Consider the following 22668-nt stretch of genomic DNA (forward strand, 5'->3'; position numbering starts at 1 on the left):
TTATTTATTAGAGAGAGAGAGCATGAGGGGGGGAAGGGCAGAGGGAGAAGCAGACTCCCTGCTGAGCAGGGAGCCCGATGTGGGACTCGATCCCGGGACTCCAGGATCATGACCTGAGCCGAAGGCAGTTGCTTAACCAACTGAGCCACCCAGGCGCCCTCCTGCTTTCTTTTCATTAGTGCTGGCATGATATATCTTTCTCCACCCCTTTATTTTAATCTATATGTCTTTATATTTAAAATAGGTTTCTTGTAGACAACATATTGTTGGGTCTTGTTTTTTGATCCACTCTGAAAATTTCTTATAATTGGTATATATAGGCCACTGACCTTTAGAGTGATTATTTATATACTTAGATTAATATCTACCATATTTGTTACTGTTTTCTCTTTGTTGTCATCATTCTTTGCTCCTATTTTTTGTCTTCCACACTTTTTCTACCTTCTGGAGTTTAACTGAGCATTTATATGATTCCATTTTCTCTTTCTTAGAATATCAATTATACTTCTTTTTAAACTTTTTTTAGTGGTTGCCTTACAGAATGCAGCATATTTATAACTAATCCAAGCCCACTTTCAATTAACACTATACCACTTCACAGATAATGCAAGTGACAAAATATTAATTCCTTTCTTCCATCTCTTATATCATTGCTGTCATTCATTTCACATATACATATGCATATACACACAAACTGATACATTTTTCCTATTATTATTCTGAGCAAACTGTTACCTGTTAGGCCAATTAAGAGGAAAATTAAAGTTTTTATTTTACATTCACTAATGCTCTTTCTTCTTTTATGTAGTTACGAGTTTCTGACCTATACCATCTTCCTTCTCTAAAGAACTTTTAACATTTCTTGCAAGGCAAGTCTACTGACAACAAACTCCCTCAATTTTTGTTTGTCTGAGAAGTCTATTTCTCCTTCACTTTTGAAAGGTAACTTCCCAGGGTATAGAATTCTAGGCTTTTTGAGGCACCTGGCTGGCTCAGTTAGTGGAGCATGTGACTCTTGATCTCCAGGTTGTGAGTTTGAGACCCATGTTGGGTGTAGAGATTACTTAAAAAATAAATAAAAATTTAAAAATTTTGTTTAAAATTTCTAGGCTTTTTTCTCTTAACATTTTGGAAGTTTCACCCTATTCTGTTTTTGTTTACATGGTTTCTGAAGAGAAATCAGATATATTTCTTATCTTTGTTCTGCTATGGTAAGTTTTTTTGTGTGGGGGGTGGTGTTTTGCTTCTTCCAAGGTTTTTTTTCTTATTTTTGATTTTCTGAAGTTTAACAATAGTATGCCTAGGTGTTGTGAGATTATCTTGGCATTACCTTATTTGGTATTCCCTGAGCTTCCTGGATCTGTGGTTTGGTGTCTCCGATTAATTTGGGGACATTCTCTATCATTGTTGTTTCAAATAGTTTCTGATTCTTTTTCTTTTCCTTCTGATATTCCCATTATGTATACAGTACATCTTTTGTAGTTGTTTCACAGTTCTTATATATCTCTTTCTTTTTGCTTTTCAGTTTTGGGAAGAAAGGAACTAAAAGGAATAGAACAGAAAGTTCCTATTGTCATATGCTCAAGCTCAGAGATTCTTTCCTCAGCCATGCCCATCAGACATTCATTTCTCTTAGAGTGTTTTCTATCTCTAGCATTTCTTTTTTATTCTTTCCTAGATTTTCTCTCTGCTTATATTATCCATCTGTTCTTGCATGTTGTCTATTTTTTTCTTTTAAACTCCTTAGCATATTAATCATAGTTTTCAAATTATCAGTCTGATAATTCCAACTTTCCTGCCATATCTGACTGTGGTTCTAATGCTGTTCGGTCTCCTCAAACTTTATTTTTTGTCTTTCAGTATGTCTTGTACTGTTTTCTTGAAAGGCAGAAATCGGGATACCTGAGTAGCTCAGGTGGTTAAGCATCTGCCTTCAGCTCAGGTCATGATCCCAGGGTTCTGGGATTGACTCCTGCATCAGGCTCCTTGCTCAGTGGGGAGCCTGCTTCTCCCTCTGCCTGCTGCTCCCCCTGCTTGTGCTCTAGCTCTGACAAATAAATAAAATCTTAAAAAAAAAAAAAGGCAGAAATGATGTACTGGTTAAAAAGAACTGTAGTAAATAGGCTTTGAGAAATGAAGAGGCAGTAGAAGCATGCTATGGTCCAATGATTAGATCTAGTCTTTTGGTAAGCCTATCCCCCTAACTGTGAACTTCATCAGTGGTTCTCAGGGTTTTATCCCCCTCCTTAGCTAGGACAGGATGACTAGAGGGAGCTGGAGTTGAGTATATCCCCTTCCCTAAGTAAGTTCCCTAGATAAAATAGCTTCTCCTGAGGGCAGGTCTTGTTAAGAACAAAATGCTCTGCCATATTTCAAAAGTTACTTTTCCCTCCCCATAACAGAAGCACAAGGGAATTTTTCTCCCGGTATGCACTGTGAGGGCCTGGTAGAGCTCCTGGAGTCAAAACTCACAAAACTGTGGGGCTCCCTTTACACTGGGTCACTCCAGAGTTTTTAACTCTCAGACTTGTCCACATTGAGCCTCCAGCAATTTGTCAATTACAGTTCAGGTTTTCCTGCAGCAGTACTGCTCCAACAAGTGTGATTCTCTGTATCCACCTGTTTTGCCAATTTTGGTGGCAAAAGTTTGCTCTGTGATCTCATGACTCTGATGGATCTAAGAGTTGGTTGATTTTTCCATTTGTTCTGCTTTTTACTTGTTAGGATGGAAAGGCAACTTCTAAGCTCCTTACATGCTGAATAAGAAACCAGAAGTTCCAACACCATTCTTTAAGATGAGAAGTTAAACCATTAATCATATATGATTGCCCCCTGTAGTAATTTTTCTCTTATTGCTTTTAACTTTGATCTTTGGCTTTCAACAATTTTACTATGATGTATCTAGATGAGAATCTTTATGTTTACCCTACTTGGGGTTTACTGAGTTTCCTGGATATATATACTGATGTTTATAGTAGCCTGAATAAAATCCCCCAAAGATGTCCACATCCTAATCCCTGGAACCTATGAGTATATTATTTTATTTATATGGTAAAAGGAACTTTACAGATGCAATTAATTAAGGATCTCAAGATGGGGAGATTATCCTGCATTATCTGGGCAGGCCCAATACAATCACAAGAGTCCTTATAAGAGGGAGGCAAGAGGGATGAGTCATAGAGTAGATGTGACAACAGAGTAGAGGTTAGAGTAATATAAGGAAGGGACCCTGAGCTAATGAATGTTGATGGCCTATAGAAGTTGGAAAAGGCAAGTAAACAGATTCCCTCTAGAGCTTCCAGCAGGAATACAATCTCACTGATACCTTGATTTTAGGACTTCTGACCTTAAGAACTATAAGATAATAAATTTATGGAGTTTTAAGCTATTGCATTTGTGGTAACTTATAGCAGCAATAGGAAACTAATAGTGTTCTTTGTCAAGTTTCGGGATTTGGGGACATTATTTCTTTTTTTTTTTTTTAAATATTTATTCATTTTAGAGAGAGTGAGTGCATGAGTGGGGGTGGAGGGGGGAGGTAGAGAGGCAAAGGGAGAGGGAGAAGCAGGTTCCCCACTGAGCAGAGAGCCTGACACAGGACTCCATCCCAGGACCCTGGGATCATGACCTAAGCCAAAGGCAGGGGCTTAACAACTGAGCCACCCAGGCACCCTGGGACACTATTTCTTTTTTTTTTTTTTTTTAAGATTTTATTTATTTATTTGAGAGAGAGAATGAGATAGAGAGATCATGAGGGTCAGAGGGAGAAGGAGACTCCCTGCTGAGCAGGGAGCCCGATGTGGGACTCGATCCCGGGACTCAAGGAACATGACCTGAGCCTAAGGCAGTCGCCTAACCAGCTGAGCCACCCAGGCGCCCCCCCTATTTCTTTAAATACTTTTTCTGCTCCATTCTCTCTTCTTCTGGGACTCCCAAATGATAGTACACTTGATATTGTCCCAAGGATTTCTGAGGCTCTATTAATCTGTCTTCAACCTTTGTTCTTTTTGCTATTTTCCCCTAGGTATGAGTCACAGTTTCCTGTTTTTCAACATTTCTTACACATTTTTTATTGAAAACTGGCTATTTTAGCTATTACACTGTAGCAACTCCAGATTCTCATTTTCTCCTCTGGAGACAGGTAGAGTAGCAGACTTTTAAAATTTGTTTAATAACTTGCCTGTACTAAACCTATGGATTTTGGTTCACCCACAGTATGTGGCCAGAGGTCTCTGCTCAGTTTTTCTTTTTTTCTTATTTTTATTTTTATGCTTGGATTCCTACTGGTGGTTATCTGAATATCTTAATAGTCAACCATTATATGTCAGTATTTGTGCCCAAACATCTCAGACAAATACAGCTTCTACCCTTTGCAGATGGATCTATGTGTGGTATGGGAAGTACATTCAAAGTTCAAGCAATTTTCAAGTCTTCCTTAGCTTTTCCTTTTCATCAAGCTTTCTCATAACTCCTCTGTAGTTGCGCACTGTCATCCAGGGATCTGTGGATAGCTTGGGCCCTCTCTAGCAAACTATGCTCATACATGTAGCTTTCCAGTCATCCAAAGTACGTGGGGGTTTATCAAGCCTATCTATGGCTGTCTTATTTATAGGACCTGTCAAATTTCTAGTTCGTCTACTGGTTCACTGCTTGCCCAACCAGGGCTACAACCTAAGACTAAGAAAGCTGCTGGACATGGTTTTTGGTTTTCTCTCTGCTCCAAATAGCTAGCCCCAACAGTAAGACAGCTGGTCACCCGGTTGAACTACTACACTAACTGAGCTGGGGGTATGGGATGGGATGGGAGGAGCCCAGGCAGGAACACCACAGATTCCCATTGGTCTCACCTAACGTTTGATGCATTTTCTTTTTTTTTAAAGATTTTATTTATTTACTTGACAGAGATAGAGACAGCAAGAGAGGGAATACAAGCACAGGGAGTAGGAGAGGGAGAAGCAGGCTTCCCGATGAGCAGGGAGCCCGATTTGGGACTCAATCACAGGGTGGTCACGGGGCTCCATCCCATGACCCTGGGATCATGACCTGAGCCAAAGGCAGACGCTTAATGACTGAGCCACCCATGCACCCCTGTTCGACGCTTCTTCATGAATAAATGCTTTTCAAATTTGTTGTGTGCCTTTGGTCAATTTCCAGACCTTTGAAATGGTTGTTTTTGACAAATCTGTCCTGTTTTATAGTTAGTTTCTTGGGGAAATTTGCAACCTCTTTACCATACCAGAAGTCTTCCCACCTCATCCCAAGGACTTAATGGACTTTTTCCTACTGCTAGAAATTAAAACTGATAATAACACAAACCTAATCAAATGGAAATTCTCTCTCAAATCATCCTATCTGAATGCCTTCATAATCAAATACTGCATGTCAATTAGAAACTTTCAAAAGATGGCTTATAAGACGTGATGTGTGGCCAAGTTAAATTTAAAATGTTGGGGGAAAAAAAGCAACTACTATTAATTTCAAGTTTATGGGAAGAAAAAAAAAGATACTAGATCACTGTGAAATTTGCTTCTTGTAAGAATTTACATTTCCTCACTTTATCCAATATCTCTGGCCTGGTGTCAGTAGCTACAGTTGTCCAACCACATCTTTCTCCTGATACAGTTCAGAACCAAACTTTGTTTCTTACAATTCAGTAATCTTTTTCCCAATAAATTTCTCTTTAAATTTTTTTTTTTTTTTTAGATTTTTATTTATTTATTTGACAGAGAGAGAGAGAGCGAGAGCAGGAGCACAAGCGGGGGAGTGGAAAAGGGAGAAGCAGGCTTCCCGCTGAGCAGGGAGCCTGATGCGGGGCTCAATCCAAGAACCCTGGGATCAGGACTTGAGCCAAAGGTAGACGCTTAACGACTGAGCCACCCAGGTGCCCCAAATTTCTCTTGATTTTTACCTAAGATCAAGTTCCAGCTACCATTTTTCTATTAAGATATAAATGACAGGTATGATGATAATTTCAAATGACTGATATGATATAGCAAACCGCCTTTGGAACTAAGCAGACCTAGGTTCAAAAACACCAATAACCAGACTAACTAGGTAAGTATCTCTAGACAAGTTACTTAATATTTCAGCCAGTTTCCTTATCTGCCTCATACAGTTGCAGGAAGGATTAGAAATGATAGCAATGATCTCTATAATTACTGGGTTCTCTACTTAGAAAGTTGGTAGGTAATGTCAGAAAGGGTGAAAAGAAGAAATAAAGAAGGGATGCCTGGGTGGCTCATTTAAATGTCTGCCTTTGGCTCAGGTCATGATCCCAGGGTCCTGGGATGGAGTCCACATCGGGCTACTTGCTCAGCGAAGAGCCTGCTTCTCCCTCTGCCTGCCACTCCCCCTGTTTGTGCTCTCTTTTTCTCTGACAAATAAATAAATAAGATCTTTAAAAAAAAAAAAAAGAAGGAACAAGGAAAATGGATAAATTAATCTTTCTTGCTATGTCTAGTACTCATGGGTGGCCAAATTAACTATTTAAATTTCATCTCTCCTTATCCACCAATTAACAATGAAGTGACCTTCTCTTTTTTTATCCCCCTTTTCATTAATTGAAACAGTTCTACACAGTACAATATTCTACCACACACAACACACTGAGGAACATAACAGACATTTTCCTACGAAGTTGCATTTAAATTTTTTAAACAATTTTTTGGGGGGCATTACTGTCTGAGAAACACTGGGGAAAATTAAGTACCACAGTTTTTAAATTTATGTATTGAATTTTAAAAATTCTCTATCTTTTCTTGGAATAGATTCCTTTGGAAACCTTATTACTGCTGAATCTGCTAAAATATAAGTTTATACAAATAAACTGTGGAAATATCAGGAAATCCACAAACTGCCCTAAGTCCATCTGAATACAACTTAGAATACCTACCTTTGCTAGAAAATCCGTCTGCAATGTGAATATTCACCTCTTAAACCTGAGTGAATTAGTACACCTGGATTTTCATAAGTCTAGATTCCTTAAACTGAGGCAGTCCAGCATTACAAACGAAATGGAAATCACTATAATTACTACATGGTGGAGCACTGGTGGAGTCAAAATGTTGCCATCATTTATTTCCTGTTCTATAATGGAACTTATTTTCCACTTTGGACCCCAGCTTCCCTACCTATAAAATAAGGACATAATCCTCATTCTACACACATCTCAAGACAGTTATGATAAGAGATAAAGAGATAACAGTTCCTCATATACTATAAAGTGATGAGTGGGGTCCATTGGAATTGCTTACCCCAGCTGCTAGAAACCTCCTCTACCGTTGCAAGTTTACCTCATGTAAGTGTTTCTCAACCTAAAAATCAGATCAAGAAGAAAGCCCAGAACTGTCTGGGGCCTCATGCCAGAGCTTTTGGAATACCTGGTTGTACTTGATCTGTCCACATGTGGACTCTCTCTGGTGGCTTAAGCCCCTCAATTCTCTGCTTCCTGTGCCAGACACAAATACTGTTGGATGAATAATGAACAAATGGGCAGCATATGTGAAATGAAAAAACTGAACACCTGTAGCGCCTCGGGCTCCCTCGCGGTACTCCTATCTCCTAGTTCTCAGGAGCTGGAACTTCAGGCCCCAATCGCTATCCAAAGAGTCAGTGGAGAGCAAAAGCTGTAACACTTTTGTGCAACCTACTGGCTTGGGCCCTTGGGAGGTGCATGTACAGTATGCACAAAAAGAACCACTATTTGTCACAATTTGTAAATCTTCAGGTTAAGAAGAGAGAAAAAAGCTTGCCCTTTGTAAAGACCCAGCAACTGATAGGAAAAGAGGGACAATGCTGCTTTCAGAAGCTTTTCATACATTACAGAATGCTACAAGATATGTCACAATCCTTCATTCCCTTGAAAATGTGGCAGAAATTACTAGATATCCCAACTCCTGCACCAGAGTGCATTTCTATTTCTAATATAATTAATCTTTTACTTACTCTGTGACCGTTTCTAACACACATGACGAGTTTAATGGAGTGAAACAATAATATTACACAAATGTCCAAAATGTACTTTAAAAAAGTAACTTTTAGCTTGTTACCATATATGGCTACTGTGTAAAGAAAAATATTAATAACAATTACTAACTTTTTTGTGTGTTTGCAACTTACTGGGCTACAGACTCCATACCCATGATCTCATTTCCTCCACATACCAATCCTATGAGGTAGGTATGATAGTAATTTCCATTTGCTAAATGAGAAAAGCACTTGAAGTCACATAGCTAGCAAGTGGTAGAACAGAGATTTGAACCAGGTATTCAGACTCTAAAGTCCACATTAAGTGCATTACATAGAGAATAAATAATAATATTAGTAATCCTTTAGTTGGAGCCCTAAACAGGAAGAATTTTAATACTGTCTAGGTGAATAGATCCCCATATTCAGCTGCAATCACCCAAATAAAATACAAAGGCTTTTATGCAAGAATTGAATGTAAACAAGCTAACTGCTTAATAGGAACTCAGTACAATTTCCTTGATTCAGTTTAGCTAATGTTTTAAGCCAATCTGGACTATAATACCATACTCACAGAGAATTTTGAAGCAATAGTAGTTTCCTAATACACTTTCCAGTTTAACAACTGCTAAGTACTACTCATATAAACCTGGAAAATCTTACATAAACCTGGAAAATCTTACATCTCCCTTCCAAACAGTGCTCCCAGTACAAACAAGATCTTACTTGATAAAGTAAAGCTCTAGCTACAGCAAACAAGCTCAAACTACTGGTAAGCAATGTTCCATTAATTCAGCAGCTATCAGCAGACCTCTCCCTCCCACAAAGCAGATGAGTAGACAAGTCTCAGGTTACCGTGAACTTAAGGATTGGAGGGAGAGCTCAGTCAGAATCTAAAAGCATTTATTCAATTTCCTACCTTGGTGGGTGGCAAGAAGCTTCCAAGCTAAATTTACTTGCCATTCAACCTCAATTTCTATCCTCATGTTTGTAGCTTTCCAGAATAGATTAATCGAGAGTTCATTTCTGCATTAAAATCTTAACATTACCTACCAAAGAAAGGTCTCATCTGTGTATAACTGGGGTTAAAAACAAGGCAAAAGACCCAAAACAGAGTCACGTATGCTAAGCCCCACATCACCAAACCAAGTTTTAGTTTAATTACAGTCTCAGACTCTTCCAAGAGTGGAATCTTAAATCAATCAGGAATCACCTGGTCAGCATTAGTGAGGTAATCTGATAGACCCCTGCAATCCCCTAAAGGAAAGTGACCTTGCCAAAACCAATCCACTTTTTGCTAGTATAACTTCCTTGTTCCCACTCCCTTCTGCTTATAAAAGTTTTTCATTTTGTATAGCTCCTTGAAGCTCCTTTCTGTCTGCTAGATGGGACGCTGCCTGATTCATGAATCATTGAATAAAGCTAATAAAATCTTTAAATTTTGGGCGCCTGGGTGGCTCAGTCGTTAAGCGTCTGCCTTCGGCTCAGATCATGATCCCAGCGTCCTGGGATCGAGCCCCGCACCGGGCTCCCTGTTCCGCGGGAAGCCTGCTTCTCCCTCTCCCACTCCCCCTGCTTGTGTTCCCTCTCTCACTGTGTCTCTCTCTGTCAAATAAATAAATAAAATCTTAAAAAAAAAATCTTTAAATTTTACTTATTTGAATTTTGTTTTTTAACATTGGGTAGGACTAAGAAATGACATTATTGACCTTAAGGAGGACAAGACAAGCCCTGGAAGGGTTAACTATGAGAGACAAGAGTTTTGGCTGGAAACTACCAGGAGGACCCAGATCTACATTTTTCTTTAAATCAATGTACCAGAAATTATGGGCTGCATTTGACCATTTGAGGGCATCCTAACTATGCAAAACTACATGGAACTCACTTCAAAGTCTCTTCAGAATCATCCCCATTCTGTGTGTGCTCCAGTCCAACATTTTACTGCACCATAAGTAAATTTTTAAAATTGACTTTTCTCTGTTGCCAAAAGGGAAAGAGATCTTTTTTCCTCTCTTTTTTCTTAGAGCATTTCTTTGAATAACCTAGTATTTATAAAACTTTCCTCTGTCCTTTGATATGTATGCAAATCTTTTTAAAGGTTAAATAAGCTAGCTGCAGGACTCAGGAAGGTTTTTTGAAGGTCCTAGAAGCCATCTCTTTTAAATGTAAATACACAGGAAGACAGCGCCCCCTCTCCCAGTCACAGTAGGAGTTTAGCCTACACACCTCTATTCTCTGCACACCGAGATTAGAGAGGTTTTACTTTTCTTTCAGATAAAGGCAATTAATTAGTACAGATGGCCACCCCAATTACCAGGTGAATTTCGGAGGAACTATGAAAGCATGTACATCAAATGGTGCTGTCAAGTGTTCTTACAAGATTACCATTAATCTTGAGACTGTGTATGTAATGAATTGTAAATGGTAGAATTTCGTTTTTGTTTTTGTAATCTCATTAGCAGAATACTTGTGATGTATCCCAGTCTGGGTTAATGCTTATTCAATAATAGAACTAGTTTCTTTCATTCCACATTTATGGAGACCATTTCTAAGGTGGGCAGATCTTAACTTTCCCCAACATAAATGTGGAGGAATTTTACTCCCTGCTGGGCTACCTCACCGTCACTTTCCCCACTTTGATGGCTCCCTCAATACATGAAAAAAAAAAAATTCCTCGATGACAAGAGTTTTTTTTAGGGACTTAGCCCATTACTGTCATCTGAGCGACAGATCCTCCTAGCCCATTGCCTTTGTGACACCTCCACTTGGATTATTTCAAAGACATCTTCGAAACTGAACTCATGTTCTTCCTCCGGGGTTTCCTATCACAGAAGCACAAGCCAGAAAATGAAGAATTGGCCCTAACACCTTCCTTTCCCTTCTCATCCCAGAGTGAAAATATTACCAAGCCCTGCTGATCTACCTCCTAAATAGCCCTCAAATCCATTGACTTTTGCCTCCACTGAGGAGCCAAAGTGATCTTTCAATAACACAGACCTGCTGATACTCTCGTGACTGAAATTCTTCAACGGCTTCCCACCATTCTTAGGATAAGCCTTAAATCCTTGGCATGACCTATGAGGGCTGCATGGTCTGACCCCAGCCTACCTTTTCAACCTCATCTCCCTGACTCTCTCCCTCCCTCACCGCCTTCCAGCTCCAAATGGGAGCTTAAGCTCCATGAGGACTGAGACCCTGACTATTTGCTCATGCTGTATCCCTAGCCCAGTGCCTAGCACATAATAAATGCTAAATAAATATATGTTGAAGAATAATGTTGACAAAACAACTGAAGCACCTTAGGGGCACGTGGGTGGCTCAGTCAGTTGGGCGTCCAACTCTCGATTTTGGTTCAGGTCATGATCTCAGGGTCATGGGATCTAACCCCACCTTGGGCTCCACGCTCAGCACAGGGTCTGCTGGTCTCTCTGCTCCTCCCTCTGCTCCATCCCCTGCTGGCGTTCTCTCTCTCTCTCAAGTAAGTAAATAAAATCTTTCTTAAAAAACCTGCAGCACCTTAAATGGAAGGCATATAAAACATTAAATTATGCATGGTGAAGGAACAGAACGTCCTTATATGTTTGTATCCTAGGTGGCTAACATAGGGTGTGGACCATAGTGGGGCTATAAAATGTTTGTTAAATCATTCTGCAAACCAGAGACAATATGATGAAACAAAATATTGGCACTCAGTGTCTATTTAGCTTTGTAGTACAAATTACCAATGCCAATTAAGTCTCCCATTTAGGTATTTATCTCTCGTCTCATCCCCAATCCCCAATCCCCAATCCCCATCCTGTGGGCAACCAGAGGTCTAACCACATGTTTGAAGAAGGAGGCTGGACTCTAATCAGAGCTGGAAAACAGATATGGTTTGTGGAGTTGATTATAAATTCTGAGAAGCAAATAAACCAAGACTGGGGTAAGACCCCTATGTACATTTTGTGTTAGACTTGGGCAACATTTGCCATCCTTTGGCCACACAGTAACCGTAAGACACAAGCTCCTCCTATGCTCGAGGCTTCACACATGCCCTTCCCTCCCCCTGGTAACTCTTCACCCTTCTCTTTGCCCAATTTAACTCCAGCTCAGTCCTTAAAGGTCTCAGATCTGAGTATTTCCTCAGCAGAGCCTCCTCTGTCTCCCCTCACTCCCTCCCGCTGCCAAATGGCCCCATTATACATTCACATAGCACCCTCTACCGTCCTCTATAGCAGGCACCACAACTGTAATTAATATTTAGTTTGTAATTCTTTTTCTGCCTATCTCCATTGTTAGACTTAGAAGCAACCTGACAACAGGGACTGTGTCTGTTTGGGCCATCACTGTATCCCCAACACCTAGCACATCGCTGGTAGAGAGTAGGTGTGTTCTGCTAAATGAAGGAATGAATGAAATACATAGATAAACACTAGCTTTTGGAGTACATAGAATTGGCCTGCCCTCACTAGCTCTGTGCCTTTGGATAAATTTCTTACCATCTCTGAGCCCATTTCTTCCCCTATAAAGATAACTATTCCTACTTTACAGAGTTATTGTGAGAATTGAATAATCCAATAAAATGCTTAGCATAAAGTCTGGCACACAACACTCAATGAATTTTAACTATTTTTATTACGGAGAAAAAGAGGAACGTATGTTAGGGAAGATACATTCCATGGTCTTGACTAAACACAAACATAGCTCCCTTTATACAAACATACAGTTGCAAATCTGAATAAAGTATTTTAAGTACACTATAGGAAGTATTATCTAATAACCCTGACGAAGAGAGCACAAGCAGTAATTTCTTTCACATCAGCTATAGCAACTTCTTTCAAGATATGTGTCCTATGGGGCGCCTGGTTGGCTCAGTTGGTTAAGTGTCTGCCTTTGAGTCAGATCATGATCCCACGATCCTCGGATGGAGTCCCGCATCGGGCTCCCTGATCAGTGGGGAGTCTGCTTCTCCCTCTTCCTCTACCCCTCCCCCCTGGCTCATGTGTGCTCTCTTCTCTCAAATAAATAAAATCTTAAAAACAAAACAAAAAAAAGATATGTGTCCTAAGGCAAGGGAAACAAAAGCAAAAATAAACTATAGGGACTACATCAAAATAAAAAACTTCTGCAGAGTGAAGGAAACAATCAAAACTAAAAGACAACCTACTGAATGGAAGAAGGTATTTACAAATGGCATATACAATAAAAGGCTAGTAACCAAAATATATAAAGAACTTATAAAACTCAACACCCAAGAAACAAATAACCCAATTAAAAAATGGGCAGAAGACATGAACAGACATTTTCCAAAGATATACAGATGGCCAACAGCACATGAAAATATGCTCAACATCACTCATCATGAGGGAGATGGAAATCAAAACTGCAATGAGATAATCACCTCACACCTTTTAGAATGGCTAAAACCAAAAACACAAGAAACAAATGTTGGCGAGAATGTGAAGAGAAAGAACCCTCTTGCACTGTTGGTGGAAATGAAAACTGGTGCAGCCACTGTGGAAAACAGTATGGAGGTTCCTCAAAAAATTACAAATAGAACTACCCTATGATCCAGGAATCACAATACTGGGTATTTACCCAAAGAATACGAAAACATTAATTTGAAAGGATATATGCACCCCAATGTTTACTGCAGCATTATTTACAATAGCCAAATTATGGAAGCAGCCCAAGTGTCCATCGACAGATGAATGAATAAAGAAGATGTGGTATATATATATACAATGCACTGTGTGTGTGTGTGTGTATGATACATTCTGTATATATATATATGGATATTGTATAACATATATGCATATTGCATACATATATTGTATAATATGTATATATACATCTATTGTATAGTATGCTTATTGTATATATGTAATATATTGTGTGTGCATCTGTGTATATACATACATCTACGCAATGGATTGTACATATAAATTCAACTCAGCCATAAGTAAGAATGAAATCTTGCCATTTGCAACAACATGGATGGAGCTAAAGAATAAATACTAAGCTAAAGAATAAATGCTAAGCAAAATAAGTCAGAGAAAGACAAATACCGTAAGTTTTCACTCGTGTAATTTAAGAAACAAAACAAACGAACAAAGGAAAAAAAAAAAAGACAAACCAAAAAACAGACTCTTAACTATAGAGAACAAACTGATGGTTACTAGAGGGAAGCAGGTGGGGAGATGGGTGAAATAGATGAAGGGGATTAAGAGAACACTTAATCTTGATGAGCACTGAGTAATATACTGAATTGCTACATCACTATTTTGTACACCTGAAGCTAATATAACACTGTGTTAACTACACTGGAATTAAAATTTCAAAAAATAAGAAAAACATTTTTATTATTATTTTTTTTTATTTACTTATTTGAGAGAGAGAGTGAGTGAGAGAGAGCACAAGCAGGGTAAAGGGCAGAGGGAGAAGCAGACTCCCCGCTGAGCAGGGAGCCCGATGTGGGACTCGATCCCAAGACTCTGGGATCATGACCTGAGTTGAAGGCAGACGACTAACCAACTGAGCCACCCAGGCGCCCAATAAGAAAAACATTTTTAAATAAAAATTAAAAGAACCCTCAAATAGATGTTTATAAATAGCCAAGAATCTTTTTGGATGTGAAGTGATCATGCATTTATGTGATTTGCACACTCTTGTATACAGTGTCAGGTTCTTTCAAAGCAAAGTACATTATCAATCCATTATTGCAGGGCAGCAGGGTTCCAGACCTGCACCTCAAAACCTAGGGACCTAAGTCCAGCTGTGCTGACCTTGGCCCAGGATATGCAGATAAAACAACAGGTTTTTGCCTTTAAGTGCCTTCCGTCCCAGTAGGAAACTCCATGCCTTAATGAGAAAAGGTCCCTTCATTCCAGTGTTCTCCAGCATCTGAGGATAACCTTTCTCTCCCTTCCTGGTGTATTCTACATTCCCCAAGATACCCCCCTTTAACACAGTTTCTGTTCTCTCTTACATTCTCCAAATTTAGACACATCATTCCACTTCTCTGAGCCTCAATTTATGGAACTAAAATAGTACTTCCCCAGGCACCTGGGTGGTTCAGTCAGTTAAGTATCTGACTCTTGATTTCGGCTCAGATCATGATCTCAGGGTTGTGGGATAGAGCCCTGTGTTGGGCTCTGCGCTGAGTGAGGAGTCTGCTGAAGATTCTCTTTCTCACTCCCCCTCTGCCCCCTGCCCAAGCACAGGCGCTCTCTCTCTCTAAAATAAATAAATAAATCTTTAAAAAATAAATAAGACAGTACTTCCCTCTTGGGTAAATGGCTCAGTATATGCCATAAAATTAACACATGGTAACTACTGTTTTAGTGTTTCTACCAGATCCCTAATCAATCTACAATCCAGAAAAAAATTACAACAAAGATCCTTTCCAATGGTATAAATTTTTTTTTCAACGTCTGTTTTCTACAATAAAAGAAACCTTGCACCCAGGAATAAAAGGAATGATCCTAAAGAAGCTTCAAATGTTGCAAAGGAGGGCACCTGGGTGGCTCAGTTGGTTAAGCATCTTCCTTGGGCTCTGGTCATGATCCCAGGGTCCTGGGATCGAGTCCCACACTGGGCTCCTTGCTAAGCAGGAAGTCTGCTTCTCCCGCTGCCTGCCACTTCCCCCTGCTTGTGCTCTCTCTCTCTCTCTCACAAATAAATAAATAAAACCTTAAAAAAAAAAGTTGCAAAGGAAAATAATAGAACAAATTAGGTGGTCTTCTGTTTCCTGAAAAAAAATTAATTCAGCAAAACATAATTTATCCATATCCATCTTTATAATGCCTCCTTTTAAAGCGAGCCCTATTAGGACTACATAAACTACAGTCAACTGCTAATCTGGAAGCCTCACCACACTGTCTTTGGGGTTAATAGAAGGTCAGCCCAGAAAATCCCAGCAAGAAGAAGCACTCAGCCTTACTGGTCACTCCTGACCAAGGCTCAGTCATGACCCTACTTCTTCCTCCCATCTCAGCTCCTTCCCATCATAACCCTCAGGAGAAATAAAAAGCATCATTACCTTAGGAAAAGTTGAGAGACCCTCTGTATGTTCATAAGCTATATTATGACAAGGCTCCAGATTACCTTTTAAATGTAACTTCTTTCACAAGGACCTCTTCAAAGGCAACCCCTGTACTAGAATGAGTAGGTTTTACACAGAGGCCTAGTTCTAAAAGTCTGCCTCCCCCACGTATGTGTTGTGTGTAATCTCAGCTTTCATAACTCCACTGAACGCATATGATGATACCACCCACTTTACTCTTTTGTGGTGAAGAGTAAGAGAGATATCTACAAGAGACACAGTCATAAGTTAGTTCCCCTCCCTATCCTTCTGAAGAATTAGATCATTTTTACTAATTGTATCTCTGGACCACCAAGCTAAGGATCCCTTGCTCCACCTGCCACTCCTTTAGAAACCGGCTTCCTCTTTGTTCTCCTCACCACCAACCCCCCTCCCTCCACCTCCATACAGGTTGGAAGACGCGGAAAGCACTTCCTGGCAAGCCCACTACAAGAATCAAGTACCAGCTCACTAAACATAGGTGTATATGAAGCCCAGAAGTAACTTCTCAACTCTCAAATCACTATACCAAGGGAAATTAAAAGAGAATTCTACAGATATCTTTTATTGGGTAACTACTATGTGCCAGACACTGGGGGGGGTGCATTCTACAGGCAATCTCCTTGACGTTTCACAACCACTTCACGAATATGGGCGTCTTATTCTCAAAATTACTGTTGAGTACCTAGGCGCCAAGAATTTAAGACATTTGCCCAAAGACGCACAGGCAGGAAGCGGCGGAGCAAGGACTGGAGGAGTAAGATATCTAGAACAGCCCCCTGCTGTTTTGCTCCTTTGCTAATCCTGGGTCTCTAACGCCAGGCTTTAATGCCACCAGCCTCTAGCGCTCGAGCCTGGGTCACGCCCGCTGCCGCCGGGCTTCCCGTCCGTGGGTGCGGAATCGGGGAAAGCGACAGGCCCTCGCCTGGGGCGCACCCCCAGCGCTCCGCGAAGCCTGGGCGTGTCCGCCCTTTCCAGCCGCTCACACCGCCACAGGGACACCAGCGAAGGCGCCCGCTGTCCAAAGAGAAAGCGCCAGAGGCAAGACTCGAGTGTAAGCGCCGGAGCTGAATCTTCCCTCAGAGGCGGGGGGCGGCGGGCGGCCAGAGGCCCGCCCAGGGACGCGGCGTGCCCCTCAGGGTCCGCGGCCTCCGCTCGGCCTCTAAACCCGCTTCCCTCCCTTCGCCGGGGCCGGGAATGCACTCGAGTCGGGATACAGCCGCGCGCCTCGTTCCGGGCCCGTCCCTCCGCCCTTCGCCGCCGAGGTCGCTTCCTCCCCAGCCCCTACCTGGTCGCTTCTGTGACCATGGTCAATCAACTTCGTCCTCCCGCCTCGGAAGTGACGCGAGACTTCGCTCGCCCCGCCAGCGAGGCTCCGTCCAATCCCGGTCCTTGGGCTGCGCGTGCGTGTCGGGCGTGCGTTCCTCGAGATGCCGGAAGCATGCGCAGCAGTGCGAGGTTTGAAAGGCCAGCTCCTACCTGAGCGGCTTCCTTCCCTCTTTCGGAGGGAAATTCGGAAGGTCGTGGTTTGGGTTTCGTGCACTCTCTCGGTGGCGTGTTGGGGTGGGGGGAAGTGGTCGGTGCACTGGAGAATGTATGCTCCAGTTATCAGACATTATAAAGACATAATGAAAACAGCGGTATATAAGAAGATCAATGGAAAAGAAGAGGCTAGAAACAAATCCACAGGCATGTAGGCATATTTTTTCTCCACAAAGGAGCCACCATAAAGCAAGAGGAAAGTTATTTTCATTAAATAGTGCTAGATCAATTGAATGCCAATAGGGGTTGGGGGTGAGTAATGAGCCTTGACCCGTATCTCGTACAAAAAATCAATTCAGAAGTACACCCAAATGTGAAAGGTGCAACTCTAGAAAATAACAGCACAATATTGTGACCGTGGGTTAGGGAAATGCTTTTTACCAGGGCACAGAAAGTACCAACCCTAAAGGGAAAGGTTGATAAATTGGGCATCCTTAAATTTAAGACATCGAAAGACGGAAGAGAGTACCGTGCAAGGAATAGAGTGGAGAAGATATTTACAATACGTATATCTCAGAATAATTTTTATTCAGGATATATAAGGAATTCTTGCAAGTAAATTTTTTAAAAGATCTGAAGTGGTTGAAGTGGAACCATGGGAAGAGGATGTTGAAAGAGAAACTGAGGAGAAGTCTCATAGTTCAAAATTCAAGAGATGACAGGGTGCCTGGGTGGCTCAGTTGGTTAAGCGACTGCCTTCGGCTCAGGTCATGATCCTGGAGTCTCAGGATCGAGTCCCGCATTGGGCTTCCTGCTCAGCAGGGAGTCTGCTTCTCCTTCTGACCCTACCCCCTCTCATGTGCTCTCTCTTTCTCATTCTCTCTCACAAATAAATAAATAAATAAATCTTAAAAAAAAAAAATTCAAGAGATGACAAAAGTGTGTAAGTTGAAAAATCTCCCTTCCTGTTCTCCAGGTACCCAGTTCTCTCCCCGGTAGGCAACAATGCTATTAGCTATGTTTGTCTTTCCAGAGCTATCTTATGCATAACCAAGCAATTACGTGTACATTCAGCATTCTCCCCGTTGTCCCTTGTACAAACAGCAATGCCGTAGCACTGCTCTGTACGTTGCTTTTATTCACTTTAGTCACTTAATTTTCATGGAAATCCTCACAAGTACTCACAAAATCTAGAAAAAGGAAATTTTATTTCTAACTGTTAGTTATCTTTTCAAATAATATGTTTACTATGTTTTTCTTAGACATTTTCACAGGAGTTTGTATACCCTCCTGCCTCCTGTCCACTGTTCTGGAAACTCTAGACTCCTTTTTTTTTTTTTTTTTTAAGATTTTATTTATTTGAGAGAAAGAGAGACTGTGTGAGAGAGAGAAAAGAGAAAGCAGGAGCAGGGCAGAGGGAGAGGGACAAGACTCCCCACTGAGCGGGGAGCCTGATGCGGGGCTCATTCCCAGGACCCCGAGATCATGACCCAAGCTGAAGGCAGACACGTAATCAACTGAGCCACCCAGGCACCCTGAAACTCTAGACTCCTGCTTGCTAGTTCCCAAAGTGTGAATATCCCACTAACAAACCCACTATGATCCTGAGTCCTTACTGCAAGACTGAGCCAGTTTCCTAGGGTTAATTTTCTAAGCCTATCATCCATCCCTTTAGCCAACATAAACTTCAGTCCTACTTGGAGTCATTCTGAGAGCAAGAATAAATTCCAATGTTTTTATGACCAATTTGAGTTGGATCTTCTGTCAAATGCAAGTATAAGAACTCTAACTTCCCAGCCAGGATATTATACAAATAGACCCCATGGCTTTCAATGAAAACGGGACAGGGGACTTCCTAAGAAGACAGAATAGACATGCTATTCCTATTGCTAAGTACAACTAAAAACCCTGGACAATATATATTTTTAAAAGCATAAGAAGTATCTGAAAAGTAGAGGGAAGGCACACTGGTTAGGGACCTTGGGACTGAAGGAACTACGTGGTGAGTTCCCTGGTTTTGGTTTTGGTTTTTATTCTTTGCCTCATTACCCCAAACTGGATACTAGAGGTGCAGGCAACCTAGAAATGCCAACATGCACAAAGTCCCCCCCAAAAAGCCCGCTGCTCTAACTAGAAAGACAAGGAAAAGGGCAGCCTTGGAAGACAGAAAACTTAAACAATGGCTCTACTCCAGCCAATAACCTGAAAAATACGTTAGCCCCACACTCACCCCTGCCAGCAAAGGCTAAGTGGAAAGCTTAGACTTTCCCTCAAGTCACGTTATAAAGGGATCCGGCTACCCCTTTCTTCCCTCTGCTGATATAATGTCAGAGAAGGCCAAGTAGAGAGCTGGGACTTTCATTCCCCTTGGGCAGAAGGCTCTCACCCATTATGGTGTTAGTGGAAACTGTGTGGGGAACCTGGTACCCCCTCCATCCTCTCTGAGGTGGTGTTAGAGGAACTAAATGAAGAGTTAGGACCTTTACCACTGCTCAGCAGCAACATGGCCACCTCCCACCCCACATTCATGGAAGAGCTCAGCAATTCCATCAACCAACAGGACCTAATCAACATTTGTGGGACATCCCCCAACAACAACAGAAAACACATTCTTTTTAAGCACTCACAGAACATATGTCAAAAGAGACCATATTCTGGGCTAACCTCAAGTTTAAAAGAAGTGGAATTATATAGAGTGTGTACCAACTACAATGGAATCAAGCTAGATATCAAGAGAATACTAAGAGGAAAACCTCCAAAAACTTGGAAGCTAAACAACACACTTTTAAATAATCCATAGGTCAAAAAAGGTAGTCTCAAGAAATTTTTTAAAAATACATTGAATATAATGAAAATGAGAATATATCAAAACCTGTGGGACACAGCTAAGGTGCTGAAAGGGAAATTTACTTGCATTAGAAAAGAGAACAGTCTCAAACAAGCTAAAAATACATTAGAAAAAAAAAAAAAAGACCAAAACAAACAAGAAAATAATAAAGACAGCAGAAATCAATGAAATTTTAAAACAAAATTTATGAAACAAAAAGCTGGTTCTTTCAAAAGATAAAATTGATAAACCTCTAGGAAGACTGACAAAAAAGAGGGAAGACACAGGGGCGCCTGGGTGGCTCAGTCGTTAAGTGTCTGCCTTCGGCTCAGGTCATGATCCCAGGGTCCTGGGATCAAGCCCCACATCGGACTCCCTGCTCAGCGGGGAGTCTGCTTCTCCCTCTCCCACTCCCCCTGCTTGTGTTCCCTCTCTCGCTGTGTCTCTCTGTCAAATAAATAAATAAAATTTAAAAAAAAAGAGGGAAGACACAAATGACTAATATCAGTTATGAAATGGTGTTATCACTACAGACCCACAGACATCAGAAGGGAGTACTAAAGCAACTTAAACACATAGATTTGACAACTTAGATGAAATGGACCAGTTCCTTAAAAAGTACAAACTGCCACAACTTGCCCAATATGAAATAGAAAAGCAGAATAGCCTTTTAACTATTAAAGAAATAATTAAAAGCCTGCCAAAGATGAAATATTTGGGCCCTGATAGTTTAATTGGAGAGTTATACCAAACATTTAAAGAAGTAATACCAGTTCTACAAATCTCTTCCAGAAATTAGAAGAGGAGGGAACACTTCCTAACTCATTCTATGAAGTCAGTCTGCATTACCCTGATACCAAAACCAGACAGAGACAGTACCAAAAGAAAAAAGAAAAGAAAGAAACAAAGAATCCTATAGACCGGCATTCTTCATAAATCTAGAGGCAAACTTCTTAGTAAAATACTAGCAATTAGAATTCAGCAATATGTAAAAAGGATTATACACCATAACCTAGTGAAGTTTATCCCAGGAATGCAAGGCTGTTTCAATATTTGAAAAAAATCAAAGCAATCCATGATATTAAGAGACTAATGAAGAAAATAAAACATATGATCGTATCAATTGGTGCAGAAAAAGATTTTGACAAAATCAAACACCCATTAATGATAAAAACATTCAACAGACTGGGAATAAAAGGGAACTTTCTCAACCTGATAAACAGCAGCTATGAAAAACCCACAGCTGTCCATATGGCTAATAGTGAAAGACGAAATGCTTTCCCTCTAAAATTGGACAAGGGAAGGATGTTCACTTTCACTGATGCTATTCAACCTAGTACTAGAAGTTCTAGCCAGTGCAATAAGGCAAGGCAAGGAAATAAAGGGCATACAGATTGGAAAAGAAAAAATTAAAGTGGATTTCTCATACATTGTTGGTGGGAATGTAAAACGGTACAGCCACTCCTGAAAACAGTGTGATAGTTTCTCAACAGAAAAGAAAAAAGCAAACATAGAACCTAGTAATTGCATTTATCCCAAAGAAATAGGAACTTAAAAAAAGATGAAAACCCAAGCGCAATTGTTCCTAGACACTTTACTTGTGGTGGACAAAAACTGGAGCCAACCAAAATATCTCTCATGGTTAAACAAACAGTGGAACATCCATACCATGGAATACTAATAAACAAGGAAAAGGCATGACTTATTGATTCATGCAATAGTTTGACTGAATCTCAGGAGCATTATGCTGAGTGAAAAAAGCCAACCTCAAAAGGTTACCTACTTAGGATTCCATTTATATAAGATTCTTAAAATGACAGATTAGGGGTTGCCATGGGTTTCCATGGGAGAAAGGGGAATGATTTTGACTATAAAGTGATAGTAGGAAGGAGATCTTTGTGGTGATACAATAATTCTGTATCTTGATTGTATCGGTGGTTACACAAATCTACACATATGACATGGAATTGCACATACGCACACAAACACACATACATTGTTAGATTCCTGGCTTTGATACTGAAATACAATCATGCTCTATATTGCTCTATACTCCCTTTACAACTTCCTGTGAATCTAAAATTCATTCAAAATAAAGTTTAAAATTAAACACATATGGGGCGCCTGGGTGGCTCAGTTGGTTAAGCGACTGCCTTCAGCTCAGGTCATGATCCTGGAGTCCCGGGATCGAGTCCCGCATCGGGCTCCCTGCTCAGCAGGGAGTCTGCTTCTCCCTCTGACCCTCCCCCCTCTCATGCTCTCTCTATCTCATTCTCTCTCTCAAATAAATAAATAAAATCTTTAAAAAAATTAAATTAAATTAAACACATAT

At 40.6% G+C, this 22668-nt stretch overlaps 1 protein-coding gene across 1 annotated transcript in view; it reads right to left on the bottom strand.

The window, feature by feature from the left end:
- The window catches only part of DHRS7B (dehydrogenase/reductase 7B), a 60523-nt gene extending 43124 nt beyond the window's left edge, over positions 1–17399 (bottom strand). Inside the window, exon 1 of the mRNA XM_006746617.3 lies at positions 17316–17399. Coding sequence (XP_006746680.2) covers positions 17316–17335 — 20 coding nt within the window. The 5' untranslated portion in view covers positions 17336–17399. The remainder of the gene's footprint in view (positions 1–17315) is intronic.
- Between the last annotated feature and the right edge of the window lie 5269 nt (positions 17400–22668).

This window comes from Leptonychotes weddellii, chromosome 15, assembly GCF_054177405.1.
Source record: "Leptonychotes weddellii isolate Sample4059 chromosome 15, ASM5417740v2, whole genome shotgun sequence".
Taxonomy (NCBI): domain Eukaryota; kingdom Metazoa; phylum Chordata; class Mammalia; order Carnivora; family Phocidae; genus Leptonychotes; species Leptonychotes weddellii.